Consider the following 15,071-nt stretch of genomic DNA (forward strand, 5'->3'; position numbering starts at 1 on the left):
CTTTATAAATAAAAAATAATAATTTTTATGAAAACTAAAGTTTGCGTAACTTTAAAACCTTTCCAATTTGATGCAATCATAACTAAGTACATGTGTTTGTGAAAGCTTAACCCTTTTGAAAGTGGTTTGGCCACCACCACTGGACCGCTGTTGTTGCTGCTCCGATCATATGGTGGATTTGCTGCTGCTCTTCTTTGGCCCGCTGCTTCCGTTTTGCTGTTTGCTTCTCAGACGCAGTTTTAGTCGCTCTTTCGCCACCGCAACGCTTACAACATTGCGCGCGCGTCTTTGCTTTTTTCGCTGTTCCATCGTCTGTCGTCGTCGTCGTTGTTGTCATCCTTCATTTTGTGTTATTCTTGTTGTGTGCTATTTTTCCGCCTGTTTTGCATTTTCATTTACAATAGCAAACTGCATTTAACCAGGATTAATTACATTTTCCAGAAAGTAAGTCGTTGGGAAAATGCTCTGTGAAAATTCCGTTGCCCCAGAAACATGCCTACACTCATTGCCCCGCCCCCTTTTCCGAATGCCGCCCGTCCCAAAAAAGCTATAGCTCCAACCTGTTCGGAAATAATTAGGTCACAAATCTTATAAAAAAAAACTTGTTGCCCGAAATGGAAACTAAAAACAAATAGTAATGTATTTATTACAAAACACTCGACTAGTCTCTCTAGCTGCCTTGTTGTTGTTTGTTTGTTTTAATTTTTTATGATGTTACGCATACATTTGTATTTGTTGTCTTGTGTTTTTCAAAACACGCTTTAATGGAAGCGGTTCAAAGTCCGAAACAAGTTTTCGGAGAGGCTTAACGGGGCATACTCTCTGTCTCTTAGTCTCACACTTGCTCTCTCCCTCTCTCTCTCTCTCTTCTTCTTCGTCTTGAGTGGGAGGAGAAGTAAAATAAAAGATACTGAGAGAGCTTTTCTGGTAAACATCTGTAAAACAAATACAAAACAGACACCCACACACTAAAGCAGGCAGGTGGAGCGCTCTCTTCTCTCTTTAAACCTCCCTCTTACTCCATTTTTGAAGGGAAAATGCCTAAGAAAAGCTTAGCCAACATAATACAACAGTAACAACAAATAGTCAATATAATAAACCCAGATTCGAAATGCTAACTACTATGGAAAGTAGCGAAACCATTAACTATTGACCTCCTCCATTGAGTGTTTTGTTTTCATACCCGGTAGTTGTATAGTTTAAGGGTATATAGATTTTAAAAAGTGAAAGGTTTTGGCTTAGGTCTTTTAAATGTTTTAAAATGTACCGTATAGCTTAAAGATAGGGATTTTGTTTTTAGATTGAACCAAAAATAATTAAATTTATTAACTATTATCTTAAACGAAATCTGTGTAACTTAAAAAAGTTTCAGTTTTAATAGGATTACACAACCAACGATTTCTGGCTCTAATCGTAAACTAAAAGTGATAATTGCCTAAATTTTTTTATTAAATTGCTCATCAAGTTGAAATACTTTGTAATGCGTGTTATGCACGCCCTTAACGACCATCCTCAACTGAAAGTTAGTTACGTTTTTAAGTGCATAGATACTTCAAAAATGGTTATCTAAAAGTGCTATTGAATCAAAAGAACTAACCCTAAAAAATCCCCGACTACAAGAACATGTTATATACCGAAATCTAAAGTAGCGGGTATCTCTAAGTCGAGTATCTTAGAGATACGCTACTTGTTTTTATGCATTTTCGTCTCGCTGGCTACGGCAGCTGTGAATGATATGCGAGGTGGTCCCAAGCACAACTGGTTCCCAGCGTTTGTGTGCCGCCCCTCCTCAAGACTCTGCCCTCCTCGAGGAGGCCCACCACCTCGTTAGACATGCGTCGCTGCCTTGGTTGTTTTTTTTTTTTTCGTTGGCGTTGGCAGTAGCCGTCGCACATTTCAAGTTTGCTGCGGTTCAAAGTCCAAATTCAAGATACAGATACCAACCACGACTACATATGCAGAACCATCTCGGTTGGGGATTTCAACAATTGAAACTCTCCAATCTTCGCAGACTTTCTTTGGTAGTACTAAGATCACAGCCGGGCGATAAGCTGGTGTTGTTATATATGCCAGGTAGACACTTTCAGCGCGTCACCGATTGCTCTAGGTTATATTCTGACAGCACTTACCTTCCTTATCGGAACCGCGTGCTCGGGCAAAAATGTTATCATCAATCCGTTTTCGGCCGAAATTGCGTACTACTAAATTTCTCACAGGCCCCCCCGCCACAGTGATTATTGGACTTTCAACTATAAATAGTGGGCGATAGGTCTTTTATCGACGTGTTTCAATTGTTTCTTATCTTGCCTGTTTGTTGGTCAGTTATATTTTTCTTCTTTGCTTATAAAATCTAATCATATAAGACTTGTTTTTTCAGCTGTTTATTATGAAAACAAGTTAATTTTCCATGTAACCGCATTAAGAGCTGGGGTGAAGAGCAGATCCTCAGTTTTGAAGTTGCTTACCTAAACACTTGGAGCTCCCATCTGTGAAAAGGTCAAAGTCCGAATTGCCGAATTTAAAGCCTTATCTTTATGATACCAAATTCTGATATTACGAAATCGTGCCGGCTGCACGTTATTTATGCTATTTTTATAGCTCTGTTAAAGATATATGGGATAAGCAATAAGTGGGTGAAACACAGCTGAATATTACTAAAAAAAGTTATCTCTAATATACTCTCTTAATTTATCATGCACTTTAGACTTTTTAGAATATCTTATCTAGAAGTGGAATTAAATGTACATACATATGTTGATTTTTAATAAAAGGATTGTTACTTTTTATGAAGTAAAAAAGAGTTCTAAGAGGATAAATTTTCTTGAAAATATTCATGAATAAATTTATGGTGTAAATAAGTTAGAGTTTTTAAATTACCAAACAAAAATATTGATTTCCAAAAATGGCTGTTAAAGCTTACCTTCTGCACTGATAATGCAACTTATTTCCACGAAATTCGTCTAGCCAAGTTAAAAACAAAATTTTAAAGAGATATTGACAAGACCAACTGAGTATATACCCCTTCAGATGATGAGTACACCTATCATATATGTAGGTATTTATTAGGGCCCAATCAGATATCCATTTCGCCATGAGATAGTGGGGCCCTATCGATCTGAAGAGAGAAACTTTTCCCGGAATATCGCCGGTCAACACACTCCACAATGGCACCCTTTCCACTTTTCCACACTCGCAAAGCAACGAGCCCCTCGACTTGTGACGCATCATACACGCCAGAAAAGCACATCGGCTATAATATATACGTATACATATATATATATATCTGTGTGCCCCGCTCCGAGTGCTTTTAAGACCCAAGCGAACCCGTTGTGCTCACAGTCGATTCAGTCAACGCTCGGCGTCTAACCGATCAAGTCGCTTTATAAAGACGGGGATCCGAAATATATACAGCCACAGTGTGGATTTTCTCGTGTGTGCATCTTGCCTAGGATTTTGCAATTGTCAATTTTCCCCCCGCAAACGTTTATAAATAAACACATTCACACACATCGAAGTGCAATTAAATACAGCGCGATAGAGGAAATAGTTTTAAATCGAATTATTTGAATTCGTTAAGAAGGTTTGTTTGTGTCTTTTTGTTATTTATTTATTTCTTAACCCGAGAACTGAAGGTCGGAAAAGCGTAAACAACGCGAAAATAAAAGCAATACTTTTCCGCAAAGGTTGCATTTCTGCGGCTTACGTGTAGGTTTTCCCTCCCTTTGCTGATCTTTTACCCCCTTCTTGTCTTTATCTCACTTTTCACTTTGAGTGACCCAAATTCTGGCACATGTTTTTTTTTGATAGTTGAAAAATCTATTATAAACGTTATCAGTAGGTAGGTGTAGTAGGGGGGAACTTTTTAGTGGTTACATAAAACCCGGCATTGGACCCGCCTCCCTCACAACACAATCAACCCGACAAGGTCGGGCCCACTCGAACTAGAAAATAACAACAATTTAAATTTTATGCAATATAATTAACGGTGTAGATAGGAAGAGATCGCTGAGACCGCGCAGAATGTGAAAAAAATAATTCGTGGACTTTGCTCCGCCTCGTGCCCAGCAGAAAAAAGATCTTATAAAAAAAGACAACAAATCGCGCATATATTGTTATTTCTGTTATTTATTTTTCCTATGCTGCGGTTATTTGTTATTGTTGCTTGTTTTTTGTTCGTTGATACGCAAACAAATAAAAGCCGGTAGTTGGTGGTCGGTGCTCAAATTATTAAGCATACGCCGCATAGTCGTCTCCTCAAACTGGGTCAAACGAAAATGAATTCGTATCGTATCTCTTGTTGTGGCTATTTCGAGTTTGGAGCTTTGTGGTCTTTCTGGTTTATTGATATGTTTTGGACAATAGATATCCAATCGGATGCACTGACCTTCACCAAGGTGTATCAAGGTTTATCTGGTCTGAAAGTTAAAACTGGAAGTGTCATTTTGAGCTTGCTATCTGAGGAAATTTTATAAATAGATGATAGGTATATGAATATATACATATGTATCTATGCATGCAGAGTTTCAAAGCTGAGTATAAGCGTTAAGTAGCCACTCAAACGAATCGCCATACCTATTGAAAAGTTGTGCAATTTAATTGCAAAGGAGATGGAAGTGAAGGTATAAAATTGCAATTGCTTGGGAGAGCAGAATAATCATCAATCCAGAGAGAAAAGAAAAAATGTGAACTTTGTCTTTGTTTTATGCTCGTATATTTCCCTTTGCTACTAGAAGCTGATTCTAGAAATGACCGCCAGCTGCTGCTGCCTAGACCTAGAATCACAGACAGGCTCTATCGTTATGTACCGGCGATGATAACCCCAGCTGAATAAAAAACCGCGCTCAGTGACGTCAATCATCAATTGCATGTAAAATGTTATGACATCGCATCTGTATATGAAGCGTGTTTGCTAATTAATTTATATACGTATATATAACGAATCAAAAGCGTGCAATATTTCGTTGAACTTTGGACTTGATATTGCTCTAAACAAAACACTTACTAAAACGGAGATACAAAATGTGAAGTATCTACAATCTAAAACGCATTTAGTCCGATAGCAAGTGGCAAAATGACCAAGATATTGTATTATTTTTATGAATCATATGCTTCGCATGTCTGGTTATATTTATTGCATCTTATCAGAGAATGTTTATTACAAACCATCTAGACCACAAAGAAGCGAGTTATCAGGATTGAAATTTGGGGTTTCTGGTGGGCGTTCACCTTGTCTGTGGAATAAAATCAGTTTTGCAATTAGTCTGTGTTCTTAAAGTATCTAGTACAGATATACACATAGCTAAACACCCTTTAAATAATATAATTTTTGAAAATATGTATAGCCCATAAATTCTATTGCTAATCTGTACTCATTATCTGTCTTTCACAGCATTTTTATTGTACGTGGGATATCATTAGTAGCCTACAGGTATGGCTGAAGCCCATGCCGCCGTGGCATTCTCGTTTGCCATCACCCACGAGGGCTTCGACATCAACTATGACCATGAAGTGCTCAATTTGGTGTGGAATTCGGGAGTACGGTCCTGGAAAAAGCGTTTAGGACGCGCAAGGGTAAGCTTCTAACTATAATTTCATTTCATTTTCATATAAACTGATTAAATTACAATTATCTTTTAGAACGGCATTCGCAATGGCGTCTATCCGGCGCACATCCAAAGCCTTTGGCTTATCTCAGCCATAGCGCTGGGTCTACATTTTGCGGGCTACCAGGCTCCATTTAATCTAACCAACAGGATATTGGTTCACCTGCCATCCAACACAATAAATTGGCAAATTTCTGCTTGCTTTTTGGCCGCTTTGGTGATCTGGCTATCAATTTGCTTTACTATGAGATACACTTTGAAGTTGCTTCTCATGTACAAAGGATGGATGTACGAGTCAAGAGCGCCTGGGAGTCGTGTCTCACTGCCAACCATGTTGTGGGTAGCGGTAGTGCGGGTTCTCTCCAGTTGGAACAAACCAGGCTTGTACAGCTTCCAGGGATCTCTTCCCAGATTGCCATTGCCCTCTGTTAGTGATACGATGACCAGGTACCTGAGAAGTGTGCGTCCTTTGCTGGATGATGATAACTACACGCGCATGGAGCGACTGGCCAAGGAATTCGAACAGACAATCGGAAAGAAACTGCAGTGGTATCTGATCCTCAAGAGCTGGTGGTCCACGAACTATGTGTCGGATTGGTGGGAGGAGTACGTGTATCTGCGTGGTCGCAGTCCCCTCTGTGTGAACAGCAATTTCTATGGAACGGATGCAATCTTCATGAACCTTACCGATAAACAGGCAGCTCGAGCTGCCAATGTGATTTCCCTGCTACTTAACTTCCGTCGTCTGATCGAGCACCAGGAACTGCAGCCTGTAAGTCTAATGATATTGTATTAGAAATTAAGTTATTTGTTCAAAAATAGCTGACCTCAAGTTGAAAAAAAGTTCTACTAGATAGTAAAACGGCAGTTACGGCAGATAAACAACGATTTCATGGGGTTCTTAACGCCTTAATGGAGGCATTTGTGAAATGTTTATTATATTTGTTTGTTGGTTTCTTTACTATAACTCAAAAAGACATAAAAGTTTTATAAATTTATGGGATTTTCTTTGCAAATTTAAAGTAACTAATTTTTGTAAACTATTAATTTTTTCAGATCATGGTTCAGGGCATGATTCCCCTGTGCTCTTGGCAATATGAACGTACCTTCAACACGGCTCGTGTGCCTGGCCTGGAAACCGACCGTATTATCCACTACAGGGACTCCAATCACATTGTTGTACTGCACAAGGGATGCTACTACAAGATGCCCATCTACTACAAGGGTCGCATTCTGCGTCCTTGCGAGTTGCAAGTGTAAGTCCCACATCGTGAGGAATAATAATCAAACATTATTATATAATATTCTATTTTGCAGGCAAATTGAGGAAATCTTGAAGGGAAAATCCGCACCCGTGGAAGGTGAGGAGCACTTGGCTGCTTTGACCGCCTGGAATCGTTCCAAGTGGGCTGAGGCCCGCAACACGTTCTTCTCAAGGGGAGCTAATCACATCTCCCTGCGAACCATTGAGTCTGCTGCCTTTGTGCTTTCCCTGGATGATGAGCCCTTCGAGTTCGATCTGGCTCGTCCGGAACTACTGGATAACTTTGGCAAAAAGCTGCTCCATGGCAATGGCTACAACAGGTGGTTCGACAAGTGTTTCACCGTCTGTGTGGGCACCAATGGACGTGTTGGCTTCAATGCCGAGCACACATGGTAAGTGGATTCCAATCGCTATACCCAATATTTCCTTTCAGACCCCAAAAATAATTTCTTCGACTTAAAATAATTTTAACTATCCGAACCGATTTGTAAAATCACAATCCAAAAGGTCCGACGCCGCCATCGCCTCACACATGTGGGAGAACCTGATCGTCGACGATCTTGTATCGGACGGGTAATGACTTTCGATTCCTATGTCCGGATGCAATTTTTCGGTTTTGGTTTGGCTGCGTTCAGTTATCAGTTTTTTCAGTTATCACCCCACATGTCCTTTTAATTTAATTATAATTTTTTATTAACCCCGGTTGTGGTCTAACAATTGATTTTACACCTTCTTTATAGGGCCGATGCACCGGTTTTGGGACATCTATGGGAGTATATATTTGGTGATGATATTTATGGGTAAACACTTAATTCCAAAGCACACAAGCACAATGCAAAGCAAAGCAATTTAAGTCATTTTGGGTTGAGCTCGAGAGACTCGTTAAAAGCTTTATGATACAGTAAATATTTGTACCAAGGGATCTTCAAAAATATAACAAAGTTCAGTAATGTATTTTGACCTATAAAGGGAATATTCTAACTTAAAAAAGTTAAATCTTTGAATAACGTCAAACATTTACTTAATTTTTAATTTTTTTTGATTCACAAATTGGCACCCTTACTTTTCTTTATTTACTGTATTTTTAAATATTTATCAACCCAAAAGGCAAATACTTCATTTATTTGGTTTTCGTGACTAACAAACTATTACACAAAATTAACAAGACTTTGATTTTCGTTGCTTACAATATATTTCCCGCAAAATATCATCCTCAATGCTAACCTATTTCCTGATAACCCTATAGATATGATGAATCTGGTAACACCAAGGGCATACCCGAATTCCAGCCACCCACACCTACCAGGCTCACCTGGGATCTGAAGCCTTGCCTGCCGCAAATTGAAGAGGCCACTGTCGATGTGACTAAGCTAATCAATGAGGTGAACCTACGCATTCTGGTGCATCAGGAGTACGGCAAGGGCTTCATGAAGAAGTGTCGCATCTCTCCAGATGCCTATATCCAAATGGCCCTGCAGTTGGCCTACTATCGGGATGCCGGTCGTTTTTCGCTGACCTACGAGGCTTCCATGACTCGTCTTTTCCGCGAAGGAAGAACTGAGACAGTCCGCCCCTGCACCATTGAGTCATCTGCTTGGGTCAAAGCCATGCAGAATCCCAATACAACGGTAAGAAGTGAATATAACAAGTCGATTGGCAATCTAATCTATAGCTTCTTCCTAAACAGAATGATGAGCGCGTGAAGATGATGCAGGATGCCTGCGATCGCCACCAGTTGGGTTATCAGGATGCCATGTGCGGCCGTGGAATTGACAGACATCTGTTCTGTCTGTATGTTGTTTCCAAGTACCTGGAGGTAGACTCTCCCTTCCTCAACGAGGTTCTCAGTGAACCCTGGCGCCTGTCTACTAGTCAGACTCCTCACGGCCAGACGCCGAAGATGGACCTGAAGAAGCATCCCAACTGCATCAGTGCTGGCGGAGGCTTTGGGCCCGTGGCCGATGATGGTTATGGTGTGTCTTACATCATTGCCGGAGAGAACCTGATATTCTTCCATATCTCAGCGAAGACGACGTGCCAGCAAACAGTAAGAAGTAACCATAGATGAAATGGAATATATCTAATTTTGTTTCGTTTGCAGGATGTGCATCGCTTCTCCGAGAACATCTCGCAGGCACTATCTGATATTCGCAGCATGTTCGAGCAGCACATGAAGGACCATCCGAAGCCCGCCAAAAAACTCACAAACGGCGTATCCACATAATCCACTTAGTCCGTGTAGTCGAGATTCTTGTTAGCATTTGTTTTATCCCTTCTAGTTGATCGTTTTAAACACATCTTATATACATCCGTCTAGTGTAAGTTCCAAATGAAGTGCAAAAGTCGTCGAGAGAGTTATACATACATAAAACAATGCAATTTTTTATAAACAATTGTGACTTGGCTGATTTTAAGATTTAGTCGTTAGGTACTTTTGCACAATATTTGATGTTTCTCAATCAATTAGTTTGTAATCGAAGAAATCGTGTAAACTTAAGTGCTATAAATATATTTCATTTTAAGCGTACATTTTGAAAATATGTGTTATTATTTATCACGCGGCCAGGGGATTGGCATGTATGGTCACTCCATTGATCTTCTTGTCCACATGAGGACGGTAGTTCTTGGGATTGACGGGCAGCTTCTCCAGTTCGTCCAGGGCATCAAATCCATCTATGACTCTTCCGAAGAGTGTGTACTTCAGATCAAGATTTGGCTGGGCAGCATAGGTGATGAAAAACTGGCTGGCATTGGCATTGGGTCCGTTGTTGGCCATCGAAACCATTCCTCTGTCGGTGTGCTAGAACATTTTAAAATACGGTATACCCATGAATCTAAGCACATAAGGTACCGAAGACAACCGGCGTGGCCACACTAAGGAATTTGCCTGTGAAATCTTGACAGCCCGCTCACCTTCACTGTTTCCTTGAACTCGTCATCGAATTTCTGGCCCCAAATGGACTGTCCATTCTTCCCGGTATTGGTAGGATCCCCAGTTTGGACAATAAATCCTTTTATGTTCCGGATAAAGACGCAGCCGCTGTAATAATCACTGGCGCACAGGGCTAGGAAGTTTTCGCAGGCCTTGGGACAGGCATCGCAGAAGAGCTCTATTTTAAGGTCACCCACGTCAGTGTGTAGTGTTACAGACTGTAAATTGAACAATAATATAAGTTTAAACGCGGAGAAATCGGAATTAACAACTTTTGTTTACCATTTTCAGTGCGATAGTGCAGCCCTGGCATCGAATAACTGTTGCTAATCGATAACAACAATCGATAATATCGCGTTTTGGTATTTTGCCGAACGATGGTCACACTTTTAGGCGCGAAATCTACCGCATAAAATAATTTTTCGCACTTCAAGCAGTCAACAGTGGCCAATTAAGTAAACAAGATGAAGTGCAAGATACCCGAAATCTCGTGGCACAACCGCGATCCCGTCCTGAGCGTGGATATACAGCTGAATGGACTGGGATTGCGTTCGCCGGCGATCTGTCGTCTTGCCTCCGGTGGTACAGATGCCCATGTACTCATTTGGTATGTGAATCGCAGTGATGATGCTGAGGGTGTGGACTTGGAACTAGCCGTCGATTTGTCCCGCCATCAACGTGCCGTCAATACAGTTCGGTGGTCTCCAAATGGGGAGCTGCTAGCCTCCGGTGATGACGAGAGTGTTGTCTTCATTTGGAAACAAAAGGCCGATCATGAAGTTATCAACATAGTGGACGCCGATGGATGCAGTGAACAGGACAAAGAGGTCTGGACGACCTTGAAGGTCTTGCGAGGACATCGTGAGGATATCTACGACCTCAGTTGGGCGCCCAACTCTCAGTTTCTTGTCACTGGATCTGTTGACAACACAGCGATGCTGTGGGATGTTCACAAAGGTAAATCAATGGCAATTCTCGATGACCACAAAGGCTATGTGCAGGGCGTGGCCTGGGATCCCTGCAATCAGTATATCGCCACCATGAGCACCGACAGGTATGGAGTACAGTCAGATCATGTATTAGATCAGACTTTACCTAAAAATCTTAAATTTCTTTCAGGCAAATGCGTATTTTTGATGCCAATACCAAGAAAGTTCTCCACCGAGTGGGAAAGTGTGGATTTCCAGTGAAAGAGGGCCACGAGATGCACGGCAAGAACATACGACTGTACCACGATGGCACCTTGCAGACCTTTTTCCGCCGTTTGTGCTTTACTCCCGATGGAAAGCTGTTAATTACGCCGGCGGGAATTACGGATTATGATGGCGTGGTGAAGCCTATAAACACCACCTACGGATTCAGTCGCTATGATCTATCAAAACCCGCGTTTGTGCTGCCCTTCCCAAACGAATACGCGGTGGCTGTTCGCTGTTCTCCAGTTCTGTACCGTCTGAGACCGTACAATGAGGAAAAGAACCCACCAATCATCACGCTGCCTTACCGCATGATCTATGCCGTTGCCACAAAGAATTCTGTGTTCTTCTACGACACCCAGCAACCAGTGCCGTTTGCCATTGTCTCAAACATCCACTACACCAGGCTTACGGATCTGACCTGGTCAAGTGATGGCACTGTTCTGATTGTTTCCAGTACCGATGGTTTCTGCTCGTTGTTGACCTTCGAAGCGAATGAGCTGGGAGAGCGCTATGAGGATACGGAAGCATTGCTGAGCGCTGTTATGAAATCTTCAGAAAATTTGCCGCTGCCGAAGAAGAAAAAGCCTAAGCTACGCAAGGTATCATCGGATGAGGTGGTGGCCATAAGGAAACCACTGCAGGAGAAGACCAAACCGAATACAAACAGGAAGGCTGCAGAGTCAGGGATTAGAGAGGAAGGCGAACCCGATCTGGATGCTGAAAACGATTCATCATTGCTCAGCGCTAGTTCGTCCAACTCTAACAGTCCGAAAACGAAATCTAAAAACGACGTCAAGCCCACACCCATTGCCATCCGTCGCTCGCCTCGAAAAGTATCAGCAGCGCCCATGCCGATTGCTATACGTAGAGCTCCGCGTAAGCCTGAAGATGGACAGGAAATCAAAACACAGCCAAAAGGAGACAGTACGCCCAGCTCCACTGAAACACCTAAAGTGGAGAAAACGGAGACCAAGACATCACCTGTAAAGCGAAAGGTTAGCACGGAGGCAGTGCCTCCAACAGAGACAACACAGCCAGCGACAGTTATTCCAATTATCGACAAGGAGATTATCAGTTCCGAAGAGAAGTTCGAGTCGCCCGAAAAGAAGTCTCGTCCTGCCACGCCCATTCAAGTGCGTCGTCAGCCGAGAACTCCCGGGAGCTCCAGCAATTTTAATCTAACGCCGAAGAGCCAACCTGCCAAACAAGCCACACCCATTGCCGTGAGGCGCACTCCCCGCGTGCTCATCGAAATGCCTGTTAACTCACCTGTAGTGCCAATGGAGGAAGCCATGGATGCCTGGCCCCTCGAGGAGGGCATCACACCCCTGCCAACGACAAAGAAAGATTCACAAGATTCTTTACCGGAAACAAAGAAGACGGAATCGAAGCCAACTGTAATCGCAGCCAGCGAAGTCACCTGCGAGCGTACTGAGGACATCCGTCTTGTCTACGAAGATACGCAGGAAGAAACCCCTGTAAAGGCAGCGGTATCGACACCATCCACGCCCAATAATAAGACTCCACGACGGGTGTCCTTGCGAACCATATCCACGCCGAAATCGAAAAAGAAACTTATAGAGTAGTCAGTGAATAATGCAATAGATTAGTCGTAAGAAATTTATTTTAGAGGAATTCTTGAAATGTTAAAGCATTTTGGGGCTACCCCATAGATCCTATAATAAAATATATAACCATCAAGATTTCTTCATTAACTTTTCCATTATAAAACTCGAGACAAGGTTTAAAGAATTTTGTATTTCGTTGATATTGATCTTTCAAGCTGTTAAATTGTAAATTGAGAATGTTGTCTGAAGAGTCAAAGACATTTCTTTTGAGTTTTTATTGCTACAACGGCAGGACAACCGCTAAATTTGTACAGTTGCGGAAACAATTGTAGTTTTTATAGCCATGTCGCGTTGATCTGCAGCTATATCTCAGATTGTTACCTGTGGTTGACTGTACTCAGAAAAGGACACATAAGATTGGAAATACTTAAAATGGTTGGTCTCTACCTGATCTGAAGTTTTTCTTATGAAAAAAATAAATCACGAATTTTATGCAATACCTACAAAAATTTCAGTCAAAAAGGGTAGGTTTTTTTTTATCGATAAAGAAAAACTTTTAGATAAATTGAAATTCTTAAAAGACACCTTAAACACTTCAAAATACTTACAGATTAAATAAAAAACGACATACTTATGTTGGTTTTATTTATATTTATTTAAATTGTAGATGATCTCTAACGTTTTGAGTTTCTTTTACATACAAACATTTTGGTTTTGTTATTTCAGTTTTTTTATATCATTATTTTTATGTTTTATATATATATATTATATTAAATTTTTAATTCAACGATTCAAATTCATTCATCATTTTCGAGCTATAGTTAGATTCTGTGGCTCGTTTCAATATCATTTTAAAACTTTTCCATGGGCCATTAGCTACACATTGTCCTCTACGTGGTCATTAGAGAGAGAAAAGGAGCTCAAGAATTGAGGAGAATTATATTTCCACATAAGTTATATAATAAGTGTATAAATAGTTTTTGCCATATACAAGTTAAACAAATATGATCTGCTGCATGGGACAACCAAAGCATTTTGAATTAGGCTACAAATTAGATTAGATACGATGTCTAAACTTTGTCTAACCTATAATCTTGGTTCCACGTGCCACGTACCTCATCTTCCACCAGCTCCTCTTAAAATCCCCAAAAGATTTTGCCACTTACAAAAAATCGTGTGTTCTGGAATGTCCTTTGACATTTGATTTGAATTAATTAACATTACCTTGGTTTAGCTCTTTTTTTTATGGATTTCACTTATAAATGTTTTAACTGCTATTAAAGTAATTTTAGTAGTGGTGCGATTTGCGTTTTTTATGACTTATATGGGTGTGTGTGAATGTCTGTATTTGTATGTGTGTGTGAGTGTGTGGAGCAAAGAGGTGTATGAGCTTTAGAAAAATATGAATTATGTTTGATTCCATTTCCGTTCCACTCTACGTTTACCGTTTTTATAGTATTGAAAATATGCAAAAAGTTTAGTCGATATACTGCGGTTAAACACTAATGCTGTACTATATGAACGAATGTTTGCTATTTTACTTGAATGCTGGTTTTGTTTTCCTTTTTTGTTTTTTATTTATTTATTTAGTTTTGCGATCTCGGTTGATTCAAAAGTTGAGCGACATTCGAGGGGGTAAATTATAGTCGCTACCGTTTATGAGTATTCGATTAATAATAATTATTTACGAGAAAAATATAGTACATATGGTATGTATGTATGTTTGTAGCAATTTGTTGATCTCCCTTTACTAAATATATTTTTTTGTATTTAAATTTATATATCTGTATATATATATATATAGACCGACCTTGTTTACTTTTTTCTCGAAGGTAAATGAATAACTTTGTTGTTGTTGTTTTGTGGCTTAATTAAATTGTCAATAAATATATAGATTTTGTATTTATTTATAGTTACATACAAATATTGAACTCTTTGTTCTTGATCATCTGCATTACACTGGTCAAGTGACTATATATATTACTGATCATGATTACCCCAAAAATTCGAAGCCAGCAGCAACAATTTAATAATCTATTTTCATGCAAAACCTTTAACACTGGCTGTAAGAAAAATATATATATATGGGAAACAATAACGAAAATAACAAAAATAACTGTTGGTTTTTGTTTTTGAATAAATAGTTTTATTTGAAAATGGTTTTTGCGTTTTTGTTTTTTTTTTCTTTTTGGTAGAATTTTACAAGTTGAATGGAAAATACATACGTATTAAATATTACAGTATTTGGTTGGGCCAGGATATAGTAGAGGGAGTGGTTTTTTTGGGGATCATGGAAATGGGAAAGTGTGGTTGGCTGACCTAAGTAAATGCTTAGAAGTGAATGTTCGCTGATTCTGTGTGTTTTTAAATCTAGGAATTGTACGGATTTTATGGCCAACACAACTTTTGAAAAGTTTCATTCACTGGATTTTGCTGGGTTTTGCCAATAAAAATCAAAACGATTTCGTTAAGCTTTTTTGTTCAAATTGTCCTTAGGTTTTTGTTATG

General features: G+C 40.0%; 3 protein-coding genes across 5 annotated transcripts; 2 read left to right on the plus strand and 1 right to left on the minus strand.

Moving 5' to 3' along the window:
- The first annotated feature begins 250 nt into the window (after nt 1–250).
- On the plus strand, nt 251–9,394 carry LOC108112453 (carnitine O-palmitoyltransferase 1, liver isoform). Of its 3 annotated transcripts, none has more exons than XM_017222303.1 (9): nt 251–444; nt 5,390–5,571; nt 5,638–6,375; nt 6,660–6,859; nt 6,921–7,259; nt 7,375–7,440; nt 8,114–8,495; nt 8,555–8,914; nt 8,969–9,394. In XM_017222303.1, exons 2-9 carry the CDS (start codon nt 5,431–5,433, stop codon nt 9,089–9,091), a joined length of 2,349 nt encoding a protein of 782 aa, XP_017077792.1. In that variant the 5' UTR covers nt 251–444; nt 5,390–5,430; the 3' UTR covers nt 9,092–9,394. The 3 variants fall into 3 exon arrangements, with proteins under 3 accessions (XP_017077792.1, XP_017077791.1, XP_017077793.1); XM_017222302.1 differs by lacking the exon at nt 251–444 and adding an exon at nt 3,340–3,580; XM_017222304.1 differs by lacking the exons at nt 251–444; nt 7,375–7,440 and adding exons at nt 3,340–3,580; nt 7,608–7,667.
- On the minus strand, nt 9,361–10,176 carry LOC108112461 (peptidyl-prolyl cis-trans isomerase-like 3). Its single transcript, XM_017222314.1, has 3 exons — nt 10,082–10,176; nt 9,781–10,017; nt 9,361–9,667 (listed from the first exon to the last, which is right to left on the minus strand). The coding sequence occupies exons 1-3, from the start codon at nt 10,082–10,084 to the stop codon at nt 9,422–9,424; spliced, it is 486 nt and encodes a 161-aa protein (XP_017077803.1). The 5' UTR covers nt 10,085–10,176; the 3' UTR covers nt 9,361–9,421.
- A 3-nt stretch (nt 10,177–10,179) lies between these two features.
- LOC108112454 (chromatin assembly factor 1 subunit B) lies at nt 10,180–12,696 on the plus strand. The gene is made up of 2 exons (XM_017222305.2): nt 10,180–10,853; nt 10,919–12,696. The coding sequence occupies exons 1-2, from the start codon at nt 10,264–10,266 to the stop codon at nt 12,579–12,581; spliced, it is 2,253 nt and encodes a 750-aa protein (XP_017077794.1). The 5' UTR covers nt 10,180–10,263; the 3' UTR covers nt 12,582–12,696.
- Nucleotides 12,697–15,071: the final 2,375 nt, after the last annotated feature.

This window comes from Drosophila eugracilis, unplaced genomic scaffold, assembly GCF_018153835.1.
Source record: "Drosophila eugracilis isolate 14026-0451.02 unplaced genomic scaffold, ASM1815383v1 contig_90, whole genome shotgun sequence".
Lineage (NCBI taxonomy): Eukaryota > Metazoa > Arthropoda > Insecta > Diptera > Drosophilidae > Drosophila > Drosophila eugracilis.

Bases quoted from the DNA above. Each gene is read 5' to 3' on its own strand.
- LOC108112453 (XM_017222303.1), top strand. From the start codon at position 5,431: ATGGCTGAAGCCCATGCCGCCGTGGCATTCTCGTTTGCCATCACCCAC. The intron at 5,572-5,637 runs GTAAGCTTCTAA...ATTATCTTTTAG, and splicing joins AGCGTTTAGGACGCGCAAGG to AACGGCATTCGCAATGGCGT. The intron at 7,441-8,113 runs GTAATGACTTTC...ATAACCCTATAG, and splicing joins GACGATCTTGTATCGGACGG to ATATGATGAATCTGGTAACA.
- LOC108112461 (XM_017222314.1), bottom strand. The intron at 9,668-9,780 runs GTGAGCGGGCTG...AAAATGTTCTAG, and splicing joins AGTTCAAGGAAACAGTGAAG to CACACCGACAGAGGAATGGT.
- LOC108112454 (XM_017222305.2), top strand. From the start codon at position 10,264: ATGAAGTGCAAGATACCCGAAATCTCGTGGCACAACCGCGATCCCGTC. The intron at 10,854-10,918 runs GTATGGAGTACA...AATTTCTTTCAG, and splicing joins GCCACCATGAGCACCGACAG to GCAAATGCGTATTTTTGATG.